The 20,000-nt window shown below is 45.1% G+C and overlaps 3 protein-coding genes across 4 annotated transcripts in view; 1 reads left to right on the forward strand and 2 right to left on the reverse strand.

Annotated features, from left to right (window-relative positions):
* The window catches only part of pdcd2l (programmed cell death 2-like), a 3,404-nt gene extending 1,150 nt beyond the window's left edge, over window positions 1-2,254 (forward strand). The window contains exon 2 of one of the 2 annotated variants that reach the window (XM_034589305.1): window positions 507-2,254. In XM_034589305.1, coding sequence (XP_034445196.1) covers window positions 507-1,105 — 599 coding nt within the window. In that variant the 3' untranslated portion in view covers window positions 1,106-2,254. Of the gene's footprint in view, window positions 1-503 lie in introns of both variants that reach the window. The other variant, XM_034589304.1, reaches the window with a different exon arrangement.
* Window positions 2,126-15,598, reverse strand: LOC117763822 (nuclear factor of activated T-cells, cytoplasmic 3-like). Its single transcript, XM_034589257.1, has 10 exons — window positions 15,208-15,598; window positions 12,114-12,783; window positions 11,421-11,825; window positions 10,945-11,107; window positions 8,978-9,177; window positions 8,300-8,472; window positions 7,884-8,024; window positions 7,741-7,796; window positions 6,149-6,884; window positions 2,126-2,806 (listed from the first exon to the last, which is right to left on the reverse strand). The coding sequence occupies exons 1-10, from the start codon at window positions 15,299-15,301 to the stop codon at window positions 2,670-2,672; spliced, it is 2,775 nt and encodes a 924-aa protein (XP_034445148.1). The 5' UTR covers window positions 15,302-15,598; the 3' UTR covers window positions 2,126-2,669.
* Window positions 15,599-16,082: 484 nt separating this feature from the next.
* The window catches only part of dus2 (dihydrouridine synthase 2), a 6,876-nt gene continuing 2,958 nt past the window's right edge, over window positions 16,083-20,000 (reverse strand). Inside the window, exons 10-16 of the mRNA XM_034589290.1 lie at window positions 19,804-19,890; window positions 19,292-19,460; window positions 18,947-19,068; window positions 18,727-18,867; window positions 18,221-18,308; window positions 17,804-17,877; window positions 16,083-17,373 (exon numbers count right to left, since the gene is read on the reverse strand). Of these exons, the coding sequence (XP_034445181.1) occupies window positions 17,106-17,373; window positions 17,804-17,877; window positions 18,221-18,308; window positions 18,727-18,867; window positions 18,947-19,068; window positions 19,292-19,460; window positions 19,804-19,890 (949 nt within the window). The 3' untranslated portion in view covers window positions 16,083-17,105. The remainder of the gene's footprint in view (window positions 17,374-17,803; window positions 17,878-18,220; window positions 18,309-18,726; window positions 18,868-18,946; window positions 19,069-19,291; window positions 19,461-19,803; window positions 19,891-20,000) is intronic.

The following is a 20,000-nucleotide window of genomic DNA, read 5'->3' on the forward strand; positions in this document are numbered from 1 at the left end:
CAACAATAAGTAAGATTACATAATATAAAATATTAATGGCAACTCTGTTTCTTTACCTGAAGTGTGAGGAAGAGACTCGTGTATGAAACATCACTGGAAATCATGGAACAGGAAGAGTTCAACAATCTTTGACCTCTGGTCTCTGCTGCTGGTCACTGACAGTTCAGGGGTTAAATCCTTCAAACTACAACGTCACTAATGACCCGAATGTCTCTGCTAATTTAATATAAGGTGTGAAGATGGAAATAGACCAAAACATCAAATACAAAATTATTTTCAAACAAATTTTTAACTTGTAAAGTGAGCTTCATGTTTTTAGTTCCTCGTATTTAACCTTTCACAGATACACGTGTTTTTACCTTTTTGTTTTCTTAAACTTAAATGTTCCCATGAGTTCTTATTCGCTCTAGATTCAAACTGTTGGAGAAACTTGTGTCAGTGGTAAAGAAAGTGAAGAGACGGATGAAGGTCGTTTATTTCCTGTCATGTTTCTTTCCTCTCAGCAGAAAGTCCGTCGCTCAGCAGCAGACTCCAGGACCTCAGTCTGGGAGAATCACACAATGACTTCCTCGTCTTCCGCTCGTTCTTCATCAGCGTGGTGCAGGAGTCGGATCTGTGGGGCGAGGAAGACGAGCTGGAGCACGCTCAGGAGCTGCTGAAGGAGTACGAGGGGAGAGAGGGCGTGACGCTGAGGAAGCTGGAGGGCGGCGAGGGCGGGGAGGAGAAGTACGAGAAGTCCCGAGCCAGACACGGAGACGCCTTCTTCTCCAGGTTCATGAAGAGGATCTCGCTGTGTCCTCAACAGATCCTACGTTACTGCCGCGGCGGGAGAACGCTCTTCATCTCCGAGCCACCGCCCAACGTGGCCCAGGTGGTGTTGGCGTGCGGCTCCTGCGGAGGATCCAGGACGTTCGAGCTGCAGCTGATGCCGGCTCTGGTCAGTCTGCTGCAGAGGAAGGACGGCGGCGGCGCTGAGGTGGAGCTGGAGTTCGGGACGGTCCTGGTGTTCACGTGTGTAAACAGCTGCTGGACGGCAGGCTCGGGGTCAGCTGTGGAGGAGTTCTGCTTCGTTCAGACCGACCCGGACCAGCAGCTGTTTAAATGAGCCAACAGCTGGATTGGTCTGATCCTCACTGTGGGTGATTACCTCACTGCAGTGATGTCACTGTGGGGGCGTGGTCACAGACAGTACAGCCCGCCCATATCTGGGATGTCCGACGTGATGAGACGTGAAACAGACGTGAAACGTTCCGGCAGAGACGGACGCAGAAAAACCTGATATCTGGTTTATATTTAAATAAATGAACAGATTTGGTTTCGGACGGAGACGAGTGATGATCGTTTTATTTCTGGGTCCATTTTTCCCAGATGACACCAAGTGGTACGATCCCTCCCCCTGACCTCAAGTACCAAGTAACTTTAAATACTCAAGTAAAGTTTCTGAAACTGTATTTAAACACTATGCAACTTTATCAACCTGAAAGCAGCAGCTTGATGAAAGTGAGTCTGATGTGTGAGTGTGAACATGAGAAAGTTTCCTCCTTCTCTCCCTGAACGTCTGTTCTCTGTAACTCTGCTGAGTGGGTTCCATCTCCTGTGAGAAGAACTGACTGAGAGTCAGCTTCAACTGTCACAACCAGCTCCAGCTGAAGAGTGAAGCTGAACTGAGATCAGTTAAAAACACTCTGAAGTTATTAAAAACCAGAGTTTATCTCCAATATTCAGCAGGAAACTGTTAAAACATGAAGAGTTCTGAACAGTTTGGTGGATTTGTTACAGCTGCAGCTCTTCAGGGTCAGGGAGCAGAGGATCATGGGTAATATCCAGTGTTTAGGTGTGTTTCAGCTCAGTGGGACGACTCAGTCAGAGTCAACACGTGGTTTTTTTCTACCCATGAAAACACTTCGTGACTCAGACACAGAGACCAACAGAGTTAATCACCACATGTGGCTGCAGGGGGCGCTCTCAGCGTCTCTGGATCTTTCCAGCAGCAGAACCTGCTCTGACCTTTGACCTCCCTGTTGTGAAATGTCGCTGCTCAATGAACTGACAGAAACAACATGAACAATAAACTGTTGTTATTCTGCTTCTCAGATTATTTCTAATTTAAAAAAACCACAGAACATAGTTTGTTTTCTTTTCTTTTCATTAACTTCAACCGTACGATACATTTGTATGATTCAGCGTCTTAAAGCTTCAGTTCAGGTTGAACAGCAGTGATGTCATTCAGTGAAGGAAATGTAAACTGTACAGAGTAAAAATCAGCCGAAGGACGTTTGGTTTTAACGGATCCAGAGTATCAAAAATAGATTAAATTAAATGGCCAATAAATAACGACAGGGTTTTCTTTATGTGCGACGTCTGTAATGACGTCACTGATTGTTATGTCACATTAAAGCTCTACAGTTGATTTACAGCCCTTTGGTTTGTTTTAGAATTATTCCAATTCGTCATGAAGAGATAAAAAAGATCTTTGTTTCGTCACTGAGGTACGAGTTAGCACTAAAATTCCTGAGACAGACGAGGAACCTGCGATGTGACGCGATGTCCTGACGGAGGCGCTGTTTGGTTTTCAGGCACTTTAATCAGTCTGGTGCACTTTGTGCAGACGTGACCGTTTTGTCCAAACAGCAGGAGAAGCGTGTCGACGTCTCCAGAGGACGCAGTGGCTACTGAGGACCTCCACAGAACGGTAAGGCGGCGTCGCTGGACTTCTGCTCCCAGTCGTACTGGTGGTACTGGTCAAACTGGTCGGGCTGGGCGCTGCTGCTCAGACCGCCGATGTCTCTGTCGATGATCTCGTTCACTGCAACGAAAACAACAGGAAACAATTATTTTCTGATCACAGAAGAACATAATCTATGTTGAAGAAAATAAGTTGGAGAATATTGTTATTGTCTCTGTCGCGTTAGAGGGAGAATATGAGAAGTTCAGTCCGTCTCCTGAGTTTAAATGAAGAATGTCATTTGTGAAACTTAAACTAAAAAGTTTAACTGAGCAGAAGAATCATGTCCTTGAAAGAACCACACACATGTGGAGCAAATCATCTCTTTAGTGGAAATGTTAAATCTCAACAAAGCCCTGATGTGTAATAGTTTTTCAAGTTGGAACTCTGCTTTTTTCCTGGAGCTCTCGACCTCATCTCACCCTCGTCCTCAGATCTCAAACCAAAACTCACCAAACTACATTTCACAACTTTTCACAGTCGAACTGGTCAAAGAAAAATAAACCATCAGTGACAAACACAAAACTACAACAAACATAAATCTACCACAGTGACACAGAAATGTTACTTTGTTATAAGCAAATGTAATTTTTGACTGTTATAGTCCTTGGTTGAAAAGTTGCCGCCCCACAACACAAACACAGAAACCGTCAAGAGAAGAGACGTAAACATCACATCTCAAGACGCTCGGATCACTGATGTTCATTCTACCAATAAATACAAAAGATGAAATAAAGAAACACCAGAGAATCAGAGAGAATCAACAATTCTAACAATGAAGTCGTGATTCTCATGTTTTGCTGCAGCGGCAGTCGACCTCACTCTGCACTGCAGTTCCCAGTTTGACCACAGGAGACAGCACCTGGACAGAAACTGCTGATTGAAGCTGTAAACAGAAAATCTACGATAACGTCGCTCTGACGTTTTAATGCTAAAATATTTCACCTCTTCGTTTGTTTCTGATCAACTAATCCATTAATTACAGCTTCTTAATTTCCCACCATGAACCAGTTCTCAATGACACTGTTTATTTTAACTATTATTAGTATTAATAATAATATTAGTAGTAGTAGTAGAAAGCTGCTCTGTCTGGTCGGAGTCTATTAGTAGAGCAGCACATGTTTCTGTCTCTGCTCTGTTCAGTCTATTCATAGGAGTGAAATCATCATCAGCTGGAGACAACATCTACACGTGATGGACTCAAGTATACATTTTATTTACTGTGGTTTTTTGCTATTGTATAATTCTACTACATCATTTTTCAGAGGGAAATTGTTTACTCCATTACAAGCATGTAACAGATTCAGGACCAGTGTTTTTGGGAAGAAGTTAGGGGTGGAGTTACACCTGGATCCATCCAGAAAAGATAAGAAGGTAAAGAGTTCATTGAGTTCTTCCTCTTTCCTCTCACACTCTTCATCTCATGACCCCTCAGGTTCATCTGCTTCCAGCTGTAAAGTTCTGCTGAAGCTTTGATCAAACACGTTGTGAAGTCAGATATTTATCAGTCACAGAAGATAAAACTCTTCTGCTTCTTTCTGCTCAGGACTCGGTTTCTTTCCAGGCTGAAGAGAACAAGGGATTTATTCATGAAGCATCTCATCAGTTTCCTGGAGAACTGAAATAAACAGCTCTGCACTGTGACACTGTTCTGATGAAAAACAAAGATGATACTGGAAGCAGAGATTCATGTTACAAGTTTAGAGGAAATGGTCAAATATCTAGTTGGTGTCACACTGAAACTGAAACATGTGAATCTTCTGAATCTTCTGTTCTAAATGGATAATGATATGGAAAAGAACTGGTAGTTTGGTGTGAGGCTCGTATCTCAGTTGGTATCGTGAGATGGAGAGTGGGTTGTTTCTCCTGAGGAGCATAACATCACCACCGAGCTTTACCGACTTTTTATTCAAGTGGTCAATGACTGTGTCCCAACAGCGAAACTACCATTGTTAACATGGTAACAGCCAAAGTCACGTTCAATGTAGTCGTGGAGAAAATGCAGGGAGCTGATTTGTCAAAAGTTAAAATCAGGTATCGACCCATCGGGAAACCTGCAGTAACCAAATTCAGAGGAGCAGGGGGTGGAGCCTGACTGAGCTCATGGACACTGCCAGCCCACCTACACCTGCACCCATTGGACGGTACTAGCTGTCAATCACACTGTGGTATCCACCCCTAATGCATACGGTGCTTTGTTTTGAATCTGAAGCACACGCCCTGAAATCAGTGAAATGCTTCGAGTCACTTCTCATCCAGACGTTCATGTAGATTCAACTCAGTTTGAAAATAGCTCAACGGTTTCCCAACCTGAGAAAACGTCCCCACAGGGTTCTCAAGATTAATCTGAGCAGAACTCATCTTAAACAAGAAGGGAAAAAACGTTATTCAGCTTCACAACATCAGGTTCGTTCTACACACACACACAAACACACACACAAACACCAATCAGTCTCAACTTGAAAACCAGTAACAAAACAAAGCCTCAAAGACGTCTTCATGAGTTTTACTCGACCTTTAGATCATCGAGTAAAACTCGAGCTAAAAGGCGAGAGGGTGCGGGGGGGCTCGGCGGCCAGGCGGAGGGTCAGAGGCCTGACGACAGCTGCTGCTCGCCAGCTGAGACGCAGCAACAAATTTAACCCCCATCTGCATCATTCAGACCAGCAACCAGCAGAAACGGCTATTATTAACCCGGATCAGAGAGGAACACACACACACACACCTGACATATAAATAACCAACATCACAGAGCAGACAGACACACACACACACACACACACACACACACACACACACACACACACACACACACACACACACACACACACACACACACACACACACACACACACACACACACACACACACACACACACACACACACACACACACACACACACACACACACACACAGCTGCTCAGCACAAACACACGGGACAAGCAGCAGGCACGGATTTGGATTTTGTGAACGTGAGCCCATGAATATCAGAAACATCAGAACTCTCAGATGGTTTTAGTGAATAAACTGAGTAAATGAACTTTCTACCCACGACAACAGATGAGCGGCTCCACCAAAGAGCCACGTCACATTATAAATCTACTCAAACTTTATTTGAATTTATAATTATAATAATAATAATACATTTTATTTATGGGCGCCTTTCATGACGCCTTACATGTTCAAATAATAAATATAAAAACAGATACACAACAATAAAAACAGACCACACACGAATACAAACAATATTCAACAACAGACTAATAAAAGAACGAGTAAATAGTAAAAGATTAAACTGAGTAGGCCAATCGGAAGAGGTTGAGAACAGCTGCTGTCCTTCATGAGAGCTGCTAACTCTTCAGATACCTGCTTCTCAACCCTCAGGGGGAAACGTTAACTAGTGAAAACACTGAGCTTCCTACCATCATCCAGTGTGATCTCCTGGAGGCCCAAGGATCCCAGGTTCGCCTTGTCCTCTGGCTCCTGCTTGACGCTCAGCAGAGCATCTTTCTGGGGGTCAGCGGGGGTCACAAACACTCTCCTCGAGCTCAGCGATGGAGACTGACGTCCAACGGGGGAGGTCTGGGGAGGCAGCGAGGAGGTCTGAGGGGGGAGGACGAAGGTTTGAAGGGCGACAGAGGGAGCCTGGGGAGGCATTGTGGACATCTGTGGGGGGATGGAGGAGGTCTGAGGAGGGAGGGTGAAGGTCTGAAGAGGCATGATGGAGGTCTGAAGAGGAATCAAGGTCTGATGGGGGGCCGAGGAGGTCTGAGGAGGCAGGGAGGAGGAGTGAAGCAGGGCGGAGGAGGTGTGAGGAAACATTACAGGGGTTTGAAGGGGGGCAGAGGAAGGAGGAGGATGATGGAGAAAAGGTGCCTTCTGAGAGGGAGGACCACAATGCACTGGGAGGCCACCGGAATCATAATAAGGCACATCTGTCCCGAAACCAGATGTATTGTGGGAGATGTGGTCCAGCTCCCAGTGCTCCTGTTTGACGAGCTGTGGTCCAGCAGCAGGGAGGTGATGTCTGACTCCAGGAAGGAAGCTGAAGCTCCTAGTCAGACTTCTTCTTCTCTTCCCGTTTGAGACGTAGAACTGGACTTGGACCGGACACGTTATCTTCTTATAGTACGGAGGGACCTCCACCACGACACTGGACTGAGGAACGTGAGAACAGAGACATGGAGAACAGCGCTGTGAGATTTCAGGATCAGAGCTGCCCGTCAGTCTATGACTCATATTCCACATGCTCGAAAAAATAATTGCTCACTAAATTGTTGCAGACCAACGACTACACGCTCTGAGTAAGAACATGGACCTTGAAGTCTTTTACAGCCTCTTCACTCTTTGCTCAGATTCACTGATAAGGTTTCATGATGTACGAGGACCTGGTTCGTTTATGGAGCCTTTTCATAGAACATTTGAAGTCACACTTTGATGGCAAAAGAAAAAGTTTCCGCAATGGGTTCATATTTCATCATCATATATAATTAGCTGTGTTTGATTTTAAATGACGTATTAATTTGCTTCTTGTCTATGATGTTTTGATTACTTGTTTTTTGTGCGACGGCTGTTTTAAAGTTTCTAAATTAATAAAGTTATTATTTATTTCATGTGATTTTCATAAAAAAAAATTGTGTTGTTCACTTCGCTCACCTCGTGCATTGAGATCCACTCTGGGATGTAACATTTCTATTATTTTACATTTATGTCCATTTGTTGGTTTTATGTCTCTGAACAGATTTCCACGAGACATGGGCCAAAACATTTTGTCAATCCCGTTCTTTTTCACCAATTTCTCAGAGAATAATTCACGATCCAGATGAAACTGGACTGATACTGTTGGTGTGTGTGATTTGGTTGAACTGAATGGAAGCGACTGTTGGGCCTGGTGGAGGTGTGAGCTCCACCGAGTGACCTTCTACTTCTTTATCAATATTCCTGCTCTCACATCCCACGTTAGTCACAAGGATTCCTGAATATTTAATCTCGTAAATTCTATTTTTGTACTTACTCCGCTGCTTTTTTCTGTCACAACTCTTCCATCCATCTCCCACATCGATCGTCCATCTGAGGGATGAGAAACACATTTAGAACTGGTCATTTAGATAAAAGTACGAACTTAATGTAAATGAAATGAATCTCAGCTGATCTCACCGGGTCCTTTGTCCACGAAAACCACCCTGGACTGAGCCGAGATGTTGGACCCGATGATGAGCAGCTCCTCGCCTCCATCCACCGAGCAGCCGGCTGGACTGAAGCTCTCCACCTGAGGAAGCTCCTGACCAGAGCGCTGGGCTGAAGCACAACACAGGTATAGTTTAGGTGTGGAATTAATAAACCATATGTGGGATTTGTCATTGTTCTCACTGAACTTCATCTGCGTTGATCCACTTTTAATATATAATATAAAAATATCTCACATGCCCTGAATTCCTTCCTCTGCCTGTTCTTTAATAATTTGGTTATAAACGATATATAAAAGAAACACCTTTAACATTGTGTTGTGTAGAATGTGACGTACCGTTGACCTCGCCAGACAATGTGATGTGTTAATATTACAGGTGACTTACAACACTCCACAGGATTAGAAGTCGTCTGTAGCCACAGCATCCGGCCGTCTGGCTGAGGGAGGGCAACTCTCAACACGACTCGCACCCTCGTGTTCTTACGCCCGATGTCCGTCTCTCCTTTCTTCAGCTCGATGTCGGCGTTGCGCAGCTTCAGGATGCCGGCGCAGTCGATGCTGTGGAACAATGAAGCGAAAGATCTGCTGAAACCATCTGAAAACTAAAAACCTATTTCAGAATAATGAGCAGCCTGGAAATATCTTCGGGATCACAGCAGCTTGTCATCAGTGTAGAGATGAGATAAGATATCATGACTCAGATTCATGAAGAGAACCAGAAAATGTGGTTCTCTACAACTGAACTTTATCTATCAAAACAAGGGAAGTTGTCAGAGGCAAGTTGATGCATGTTCACCGGTGTTGAAGAGCTCAAGTCAAGGAACACCAGAAACAAACAGCTGCACTGACTTTCAATGCAACAACTGTGTTAAAACATTCTTCAGATTGTTCAGATATGTGTTTGTATCCAGTCACGTCAGAAAAGCTAAAATGTTCATAACTGTTTTACCGACACTGCTGTTGTGATTATATCGGAGCAGGGCAGCACTGACTAACCCGGATGTTAGTGCCTTAAACTCAACCACGACACTAAAGGCAAGTCTCAGGCCGTTTCCCCTCTGACCTTGCGGACATGTGGTTTTCTGGAAGCAGAGGGATCTCCAGGACTTTGTTGTAACCCATGATTTTCTCCTGGCAGGTGGTAGTGACCGTCTTCCCTGTCACGCGGTGGACCTGGTAGAAGGAATGCGGGCGAAGGTAGCGGTCGTCTGCGGTGCCGATGAACAGCAGCATGTTGACCGGCTGCTCGCTGTATCCGCTCAGCTGCAGATGGGAGCACAGTTATGTCACTTTGGAGGTTTGTCGGTCATGATAGGAAATGTTGTTGGACGATATATTGTCCCAGGAATTATTATGAGACCATTTCATACCACTGATATAATGATAATAAAAGTACATCCTATATTACAGCATAATAATGCAGGTACTTCAAATCAAAGAGCAATGAGTATAGTAAATAAAAAAACATAAACACCATAAGAAAATGAGCTATTGAATAAAATGAAACATTTGGCCCAGGTTAGATTTGAACAGGATTGGATGGTTATGCTTTAGATGAGCTTTTTGGTTTGTATTGTATGAGGTTAGTATTCCAGTGTTTCTAGATAGATGAAGAAAGGTTTGATTGGGAGGGTTCCCCCTGCGGCCGCCAGCAGGATATGTAGTTTTGAAGTTTCCTGTGGGACCCGGCAGCTCTCACTTGTCCTTGGTATCGACACCGAACGCTGTGCGGTTTCACACAACTCGCAGAAAGAAGCTGATCTGGCTTCAGCAGCAGCCCGACAATGTGACACCCAGAATAACCCTGCTGGTGTATGTTACATATGAGGCCTTGATGGAGCTTTACGTGTCTCGGCCTGCCTCTGCTCTCTGATCCAGAGAATCCTTGAAACCGCTGTTCGCCATCAACAGGAGCAAAACACGGCCTCAGTCGACCTTTGATTTTACCTCCACAGACTCGATCAGTGCGTTTCAGGCTTTTCTGAGGGGACATTTTCTGAGTGGACATTTTCTGTGTGGACATATTCTTTGCAACACTCATGTCACATTTGAGCAATTACAAGTTTACGCCTTCACAACAACATCCAGTTCACAATATAACAGGAAAACTCAGATTTAGCTGAAAGCTCCATTAATAACAAACGTGAAGGCCTGAGTGAAAGTCTGTTGTTCAGTGTAACTAAAACTTTTATGATGCCTGGATGGTGGACGGATGCAGGTACGTTCTTTAACAACGCAGGGACATTTTCAGACATATTTAGGGGTTAGTTTCGATAAGTGTACATGTTGGTGCGGATCCAAATAAAAACCTGGATCTAGTGGATTTAAATGTGGCTTCGTAAGGGGACGGTTGGGACTTGTCGCAGGTTTTCTAATTGTATTTAGCACAACTGGGAAGAGTCAAAGTGAGCAACTCATTGATGCTTGCTGCACAGTAGAGGATTTCCAAATCTTCATTGATTTTCTAAAACGTGGGAAACCACAGACATAACCGCAGATTGATTTTGAATCTTTAAATCTTGAGAACATCACACAGGAGACGACCCAGTCGAGACGCATGAGCACACACTTTGTGTTTGAACAAACGATTCCAAACACCTGGGAACTCACAGAAACTCACGTGATCAAACGTGACTTCAGAATAAAAACTCAAATGGAAGCAGACAGACTGAGCTTGTTTACACATTAAACAAGCAATTACACTGTTGACACTATTCCACACGTTTGTCCACCAGGTACGGGAATCACAAGTCTTGTTTACGCTGCAGCCACGTTTCGCTTCTAACCAGAAGTACCCAACATCTGGTTGGCGACGCCTCCTGATCTGCTCGCTCTTATTGGCTATTGTGGGTTTCTGCTCATTCTCCCAATCACTGCTCCTTCCATACGACACAACTACTATAAGCCTGTACACCCGTCGTCCTACAGGATCAAGTGACCAGATAGTCTGTGTAGATCAGCCTCCAATCGGCAGCGAGGGTTGAATCGGACCTGAAATCGGGCTGAGAAGCCTCAGAAGCACAGATTCACCTTTACAACAGGGTGTCCTCCAGTAGAGGCTTTAATGGAGCCTCTGCTGCCCTCCGTCTCATAATGGGCCCTGTGGTAGGTCTTGGGCTGGACCTCCATCCTCAGCTCACACTGGTCGTACTGGCAGGGCAGAGGCCAGTCCAGGGGCGGGGGGGACGAGGTCCTGGAGGAGACACAACAGACACACAGTCACTGACACTATGTCTGTAGCACCGCAGTTAGAGGATGCTTTAAAGAAGACACTGCAGGTCAGACAGATGCTTCTTTGAGCTCCGCTGGCGAGTTAGATGAGAAGGTTGATACCAGACGTTCTGTAGATATGAAACTACATCGAGCCTTTTGAATCGTTATGTTACTGACTGTGTCTTGGCTGAGGTGTGTGAACAGACAGTAACCCCCTGTAATATAGCAGATCTGTTGTAAATATGCACATTTACCAAAATGTCAAGACCTTAAAAAGTGACAGCAAAGCCCACCTGAACAGAGGAAGGTTTCCAGGTTTAGGTTTGTTCCAGCTGAAGTGGGAGGGCACCTGAAGGAAGAGCTCAGCCAGGCCCTCCTGTTCTCGTGCCTCTTCCGTGGGAGAATCCTGGAACAGTTCCAACCCGGGGTCCCCCTGACCGGGGAGGAGTCCCAGCTGGCTTCCTGACGTCCTCCTGGTCTTAGAGGGGACGTCCAGCTCTTGGTAGCCGGACATCAGGAGGGACCCGAGGGCACCGGCGGGGCTTCCTACCCATGTTTCAACTGACACGCTGTCCCGAGGGGAGGCGCTCGGTGAGGGACTGGGTGAGTGGTGAGGGGAGGGCGAGCGGGTACGAATGCGAGGGTCAGCGCTGGAGTGGCGTCTCTTGCCACAGGGAGAGGTTGGTCTGGATGACGGCCTGCAAGAAAAATCACTATGAGCAGGATTTGTAGCAGTTCCCTGTTTGTGAAGTCAGTTCGTGGAATAAGGGGTCAGCTGGCAAAGTATGGATTCATTATTACAAGTAAACATGGTTGTACGTGTCATATGCACATTTATATGTTTGTGACAAATAATGCTACGTCTTGGAATAGCCCTGAAATAGTCAAAATGGGCTGGGAGTGTGTGACCATGATGCAGTGTGAAGAAGGAGGACACTGGGAATGTGTTCACACAGGGCAGTTAAACATTCGTGATGGTTTCTTACCTGGACGTGGGCCGGCGGTTCAGCCAGCTCTCCTCTGTGATGCTGGTGCGAGGCGAGTGGCAGGGCGACTGACGGGGCGACTGAAGGGGCGACAGTGACGGGCTGAAAGCTACAGGATGTTGGTATTTCTGTTGCCATATCTCCACCCCAAAGGCCCCACCCCCACAGCCCGGGGAGCCCAAAGGTGACCCAAGTGGGGATCCCAGGGCAGGGCGGGCGACATCGCCCAGCTCCCCCTCCACATCATCGTAGATGTGGGAGAAGGACTCGCAGGAGGAGAGGTCGGACATCCAGCTCCTGGAAGACATGCTGCTGCAGGGGCTCGGGCAGAGGGCCGGGTCCCGGTAGCAGGGGTCCAGGGGCAAGTACAGCTGGTCTCTGGACCACGGTGCCTCAGGGTAGCCTCCCTCTGCCCCACCCACTGCTATTGCTTCCTGTCCAGAGCTGGGCTCCACATGGCTGTTGGGAGCTATGGAGGTGATCTGGATACTCGGGCAGTCAAAGGCTCTGGGGTTCCCCTGGGCTCCATACTGGGGCCCCGGGAAATGGCAACCAACATGCTGGTAGCCGTCTAAGGTGGAGAAATATTGAGGGTGACTCTGCAGCTCCTGACTCAAGTGCTGCGCAGAAAGAGCCTGCGTGGAGGAGGGAGGCGTCCTCACATCGGGACCTGTGAGGAGAAGATGATTCAACATGTAAATCATCAGTTTTTGCACCAATACAAACCGGCGCAAACACATTTTATCACAAATAATTATATATTTTCTTCTTTTTCTCCAACATTCTTGAAAAGTCACGAAACACGTGACATTGGTAGAAATAACCATCATACTCACATGTACAAAAAGGTGTAAACCCAAAAGGAAGACAGCAATTTTGAATTTATTGGTCATTTTTGTACATTAATTATTTAGCTTGATAAAAGAGAAACCTTACGCACCAGGTGCTTTGCATGAACGTGACACTGGTCAGTGTGGCTGTGGTGTTTTTATGATCTTGTCTGTGCCCGTAAAGAACATTTCCAGTCAAGTGTTAAATGTTTAACCAGCAGCAGCTGAGCCACAGTCAGTGTTCATGCACTGGACTAATCATAGTGACAGATCATCTACAGCAGTTCGATAAGTTCAGTCACACAGCTGCACACACTCCTCACCACAGCACTACTATTAATACCCCTCTTTGTCCCACACCCACACACCCACACACTTTGCACACCACATGCAAAAAAGAGGTGACAAAACGCCAACTGTGATCTGCTTCAACAACTCCACTCGCTGCCTCTGTGCAAACCTTCCCCCCTTTCCCTCATTCAGAGCAGGGGGGGGGGGGGGGGCAGGTGACTATACCCACCGCCAGCTGGGTGCCACAGAGCAGTTAGAAAACCAGGAAGTAAAACCAGTCAGCAGACGAGCTGAGTGGCACCAGGTCTGTGTGTTAAAATCCTGAAATCCAACCAACCTGCACACGTCCACACTGCATCTGTGGGTTCAGCTCATTCCCACAAAGACGAGTTCTACTGATCAACCAGGAACTGAAGAGCGACTCCTTTAGATCTTAGAGTTAACAGATGTTAATTAACCTGCATCTATACTTGAGGAACCATTGAGGGAACATTTACAATAACGTCGAATGAAGGAACTCTTATTAACGCTCTGGTTGTAATTTTAATATATTTGCGTCTGCTGGTCATAGAATTTGTCGTATTACAGTATTTTAAAGACCAAACGATTGTGTAAGAATACAATCAGGAGCTCAATCAATAAGAATAATTACTATTGCAACCAAAGCCCAGGAATTATTCAGGAAAGCTTCATCTGCTTAATGTAACTGACAAAAGGAAATATGATAAAACATAAACCAAATAACAGTCAATGTGTAACAGAGCTTTTCAACATTTAAAGCTGGTAGAAGGTTTTCTGAGTTCAAACATTGAATATAAAACATGAGCTGATCCCAAATACAAATAGCAACATGAATAAACAGCCTCTGATCAATAATCTATAATCTCTAATCTCTAATCCTGATCAGTAAAGTCTCTGTAGCTTCCAGTGGTTCTGGCTCCAGGAGGATTCACAAACTTCTTCACTTCTACATTTAAACAATTCTCCAAACTAACATTCGACAGCTGGATGTGTCAGCTCAACAAAATAAGACACCTCTTCCGGGGGGGATTTTCAAAGTAAAATACCATATGAGGTTAAAAGTGGCAAATGTTTATCAAAAGGGTAGAAGCACTAACGTAGTATTTATTCACATGGGAAATTGTGAATGAGAAATATTTTACTCATATTTTATGTCAAGTCTAAATATTTGATTCTGTCTTCTTGAATTTTTTCACTGTTTTTCAGTCTTATGTGATTTTACACTCAATGATTTTTGAATTATGTTCAATCAATAGGACGAAATATGTAATTTAAAATCACAAGTGAGACCCACAGTGTGCAAATACAGATGTGCAGAGTGAAGCTGGTATTAAGGTCCCGTCGATTATAGGATTATTATTACATTACATGTCATTTGGCGTATGAGGGGCCATTTAGAGGTTCAGTATCTTGCCCAAGGACACTTCGGCATGCAGGTGGGGAAGACTGAGGATCGAACCGCCAACCTTCTGGTTGTGTACGCATCAGAAAACATTAACACTTAAACATCAGTGTGATAAGAACTACCTGAAATGACAGAAACCATCTCTGAGAAACATTTATTTAACTTTTTCTTTTCTTAGTTTGCCTCCTCCATGTTAGCAGATGGGACATGGACCAGTGTTAATGCTGTTTACTGCAGCCAGCCACCAGGGGGCGATTAAGACATTCTGGCTTCACTTTAGGGAGCTGTCTTGTCGTCCATGTTTACTTGCATCCTTCGCAGGACGCGATCTACTCTGCCCACAGACCCCGACCTGCTATTAAAATCAGATTAATAGCAGGAAGTAGATGAAAATAAAAACCAGTTTGTTCCAATGTTTTGCAGTTTCCCGCTCTGTGGTTTTACTTTGAAGACCGCTGGGCACTACTTCCGGTAGCACTCATGCTAACTCTGGTTAGCTTAGCTCTGTTGACAGCTTGCTAACTAGCGTCGCAGAAACGACACGTACCTGCGGAGGGGACACGTCCTCCGGGGACACGTCCTCCGGAGACACGTCCTCCGGTGTCCTCCTCGAAGCTCAGCCGGAAGTCCAGCTCCTCCATGGGACCGACACGCACCGGGGGAGCGAGCGGACTGTGACCGAGCTGAGCGTCTCTAACCCGGCCCCGTGTCACTCAGTGTCCCGCTCCCATCGGAGCGACGGCAGAACCTGGAACCGAACACGAAGACCCCGCGGCGGACTAGGTCCCCGCGGAGAAGCGCTGCTCCTGCGGCCTCCTGCTTCTCTCCGTCGCCTCCATGTTGAACTTTGTTCGTCTCAACTTCTCCTTTTTCTCTCCTGAGGTTGATCCACACGACGCCTTCAGGGACACCTCGGACACTCTGCAGCGCTCAGCAGCGGCATCAGGAAGTTCAACACACAGTGAAGTTTGAAACAGTTAATGCTGCTTTCTACTGAGGGAACTGTATCTGATACCAGGAAGTTAAATACATACACGTTTTATATAGTTACTGCTGAAGATAATTAAATACATCATGAGATTATGAAATACTCAGATATCTATATATCATTTAATTTTATATATCCATTTTTATATCGTACATTTGCCTTTTTATAGTTCTATATTTGTATATAATCCCTTTTTACATATCGTATGCTACAGAAGCAGAAGCTACATAAATATCAATAAATGAGAAACTTAATTTGAATTCAAAGTTTTACACAATCCAAACATTGATTCTAGAAGCACAAGATAAAGATGATTAAAGAGATTTAAAGGCAGAATAAAGAAAGAATCTTTCAATGGAACTCTGCAGAGTCAATAATGTAATGAATACATATTTAAGTTATTTCTCACATACGACTTCACCATGAATCTACTTGTTTTATTTTGCTGTTGTCACTTTATTTGTCTGCATGAGACCAAGGTCAATTGTGCATCTTCTTGCTCGGCAGGTTGAACATGTCTGTTTACACCAGGACGTGTTGAAAGTTTGACAAAAAACAAAGTAATTTATAATCTTTATAAGACTTTTAAACACTCGGCTTCACACGGAGCAACAGCCTGTATCCTGAGAGCTGTACTTCCCACAGTGGCCCTGAAGGCCCCATTAGCCGGCCCGGTGGTGACGTCAGAGCGGGGCGTTTCCCTCTCAGGTTCAGTTCAGGACTTTCAGATTAATTAACCTCGAGATAATTGATCCGTTTATCTGCGTCGACACACTGACCCGGAGGAACCTGAACGCAACACGCGTTGAATCAGCTTCAGGAGACGAAATAAAAAGAGGAAAATAAAAAGCAGCTTCTTCTTTAAAATGAAACCGACAATGTGGAAGCTACAGATTTCTTTTACCTTAAGTGAAATAAAAGCACACAGAGGAGGATTAACAAAAACATATGGCACCTGGGGTCTGCTCGACATGTTTACTACATGTTTACGACATGTTTACGACATGTTTACTACACATAACATCTTTTAAACCAACCTCAGTCATTCCCAGCAGAAACTAAAGGATTGAATCAGGAGAAAGATGATGAACCATCAGAATGAAAAATAAAACGTCCTCTTTAAGGCACCAGGTTCAAACTCAAACCTCTGAAATGAGATGATGACACTGGAGCTGAGAGCTCAGTGCTGCCGCCTGCTGGTTCAAACTCACTTCATCCAAGTTAATGTAAGTGAATCTGTCACAGCTGATCTGGGGTGAGACAGTTTTCACTGAGCACGTCTCAGTGTGTACAAATGAAAACCGTTTTAAATTAAGTAAAAAAGAAGTAAGAGTCTGTTCATGTAAAAAGGCAGAATCGAGCAGCTGATGTAAATTTAGTTTTCAGTTCTAAGACGTCACAGATGTTCCAGACAGGAAGTGACATAAGGAAAACGAACCACTGTCCTTACAAACACTTCACAGCTGCTCTGGAATCGTGTCTGCTCTACGACTGTCACCATTGGCCACCGCCGGAGTCTTTGAGGTTTGCGTTTCCTGCTGGTTCTCGGCAGAAAGGTGTTGTTTCTTGCTTCTTTCTTGCTCCGCGGTGCCGTTCGTCTTCCCGTCCCTCTTCCTCTTGCAGACCAGGCCGGACTCCTCCTCGCCGATGCGACCCTCTGGGATCTCCAGGACTCGCAGGCAGACGACGGCAGCTGCCTGCTCGGCAAATTTCTTCGACTTCTCCCTGGAAATGACGAGACAGAGTTAACATGGGAGTCGTTTCCACAAAGCCAAACATTAATGGAGACATTCTGTTCATCTTTAGGTTGAAATTTGTAATTTTATTCATGACTGTAAATGGTTTTCATGCTCTTAATGTTCAGAAAACACGTTCCTCAGACTGTCCTTTGCTGCAGCTCCTCTTTTCAGCCTCTGTCTCAAACACTTGGGTTTAGCTTCTGTCTCTTTAAGAAACTCTGGGTTTGTGTTTTGGACAGAAACGTTCTCTTCCTGATTGGTTCTTATCAGTCACATGACTCTAACACTTCCTGTCAATAACAGTTCCACCTCGTCATCGCTCAGAGAAAAGAAATCCCTGCTGACGTGTACGTGAAAGGTCACATGATGTGTTTTCAGGTGTGTGTGTGTGTGTGTGTGTGTGTGTGTGTACTGACCACAGTGAAGATCTGTATTTCTTTCCTGCTACAGTCACAGTCGCCTGAAAGCCTCGATCCTGTGAACGTTGCACCTGAAAACACACACACACACACACACACACACACACACACACACACACACACACACACACACAAGTTGCTTATCACACTTATCAACAGTGGTTTATTTATAAGTTTCCCTAAAAATTACAACAACTTTCCTGTTTCCAGTTTCCACACTAAACGTGATCAATCTTTTGTTTCCAGTTTATTAGGAACAACCAGATCAAATTAATTCAGTCAAAAACTAAATCTGAACTTCATGAAAGTTACAATGTTCAGTTTTTTGTTGAAACTGGTCCAGAGAGTGAATAAGTGTTTTATTATTTAATGTTAAGAAGACTGAACTTTCTGTGATCCTGTCCCTGAACGTACCATCTCGTACAGCGGCTGCTCCCCTTTCTCTTTGCGGCTCCACTCCAGCAGGAACATCTTCGGAGTGATCTGAGGGGGATACTCCCTCCTGCAACAAAAACAAGTCACGTGATCCTCAATCCTTCTAAAGTTCATGTCACTTCTCCTGTTTTTAAAAATAAGGAAAAAAATAAACTGCTCATCCATCAGACTCAGATCTATGGAAACATCATTTTAGATTGCGAGCTTATGAAGTTAGGGTTTGTTCCAAATCGAAAGAAATTCGGTCCTGGCGTTCCTGAGATATCACGTTTTTGAGAGTGCGACAGACGACCTGAAAACATGGAGGACGCCTTATTTGTCAGTTAAGATTTATGATGTCATAGTGATACAGATTTCTGTCAAAACAATTTGAGCCACAAACAGATGAAAGTTAAACATGTTGAAAGTAAAACAAGCAACAAGCATCATTAAAAAAAACAGAACAAAGCCGACAGCGTGTGCACTCAGACATTTGTTTTTCTGACCGTTCGAACTTGACGGCCATGGTGGTGAGGTCTCCGTCCACGACGGGCCGGTCGGGCTGGCTGCCGCTCTGCAGCGCGTCCCTCCTGGTCTGCAGCTGCTCCTGCGTCTGCTGGTAAAACTCCTGCAGCCCGTATGCCGCGCTGCAACACAACACCGCAGCTACATGACATCAGCGCCTCGCAGACGCTCTTATCAGACGCAGACATCCGACGCTCGTACCTGATCTCAGCGTTGGTCTGAGCCGCCTGCAACTGCTTCCCCAGAGGAGACTCCACCTTGTCTCTCAGCATCTGACACAGACAGTACTTGGTGTTGAAGGCGTTGTTGTCGTACCCGATCGCCTGTGAAACGTAACGGCAGCAGAGACACAGTTAGCGTTCTGCTGTCTTCTGATCGTCTGCTGCCCCTCGCTGGAACAACAGGAAGCTGCCGTTCAGAAACATGTGTCATCGTTGACACGGTGTCATTTCCATTAAACAAATATCAATAGATGATCAATGATGCTTGTAATTGTTAGCTGAAGAGATCCGTACACGTTCCATCACCAGGTCTGTGACGACTCACGTATTTGAGGTATTCCTCCATGACCCTCTCCACAGGAAGTGGTCCCTGGCTGACGAACACCGACGGGTTCCACATGGCGGCTCGAGCCAACATGACGGACGAGGCGCCGGTCACCCTCCTGAACTCCTCGATGTCGGCATTGGTCTTCACCAGGTCCAGAGAACCTCCACTGCAGCAGAGACGGCGGCCGAGATTTATATCGTTAACAAAGATTTTATCATTTTATTTTAAACACGTCAACAAACTACATCGGTTGTTTAGAAAATTTAAGAATTATATTTAAATTCTTAAAACTAGTTCCTCCCTGAAGCTGGAATAGAAGACGAAAAGTACAGAAATGAAACACTAAAAATATGTTGATCGTCTCATTCGGGGTAAAACCTGAAGCCGCAGAGGGACGAGCTGCAGATTATTGATTTCACAAACCTCAGAGTTAATTAACTGGTTAAAGTCTGAACCAGAAATAGACGAGTTAAGGTTGATGCTGCTCATCAGAGCCGTGTCGACCTTACTTGGCGATGATGGGGATGGAAACAGCCTGAGCGACGGCCTGGATGTAGTCACAATGGAGGGGGTGTCTCTGACGCTCCTCCTTCAACCTGAACAGATCAGCAGTTTACATCATGTAACTGTTACATTCATATCTACACTACAACACATGAATATCTAACTTCAGATTCGTTTAAACTAATATTAATATCTATATGTG

The sequence above is a fragment of the Hippoglossus hippoglossus genome, chromosome 6 (genome assembly GCF_009819705.1).
Source record: "Hippoglossus hippoglossus isolate fHipHip1 chromosome 6, fHipHip1.pri, whole genome shotgun sequence".
In the NCBI taxonomy this organism is placed as follows: Eukaryota; Metazoa; Chordata; class Actinopteri; order Pleuronectiformes; family Pleuronectidae; genus Hippoglossus; species Hippoglossus hippoglossus.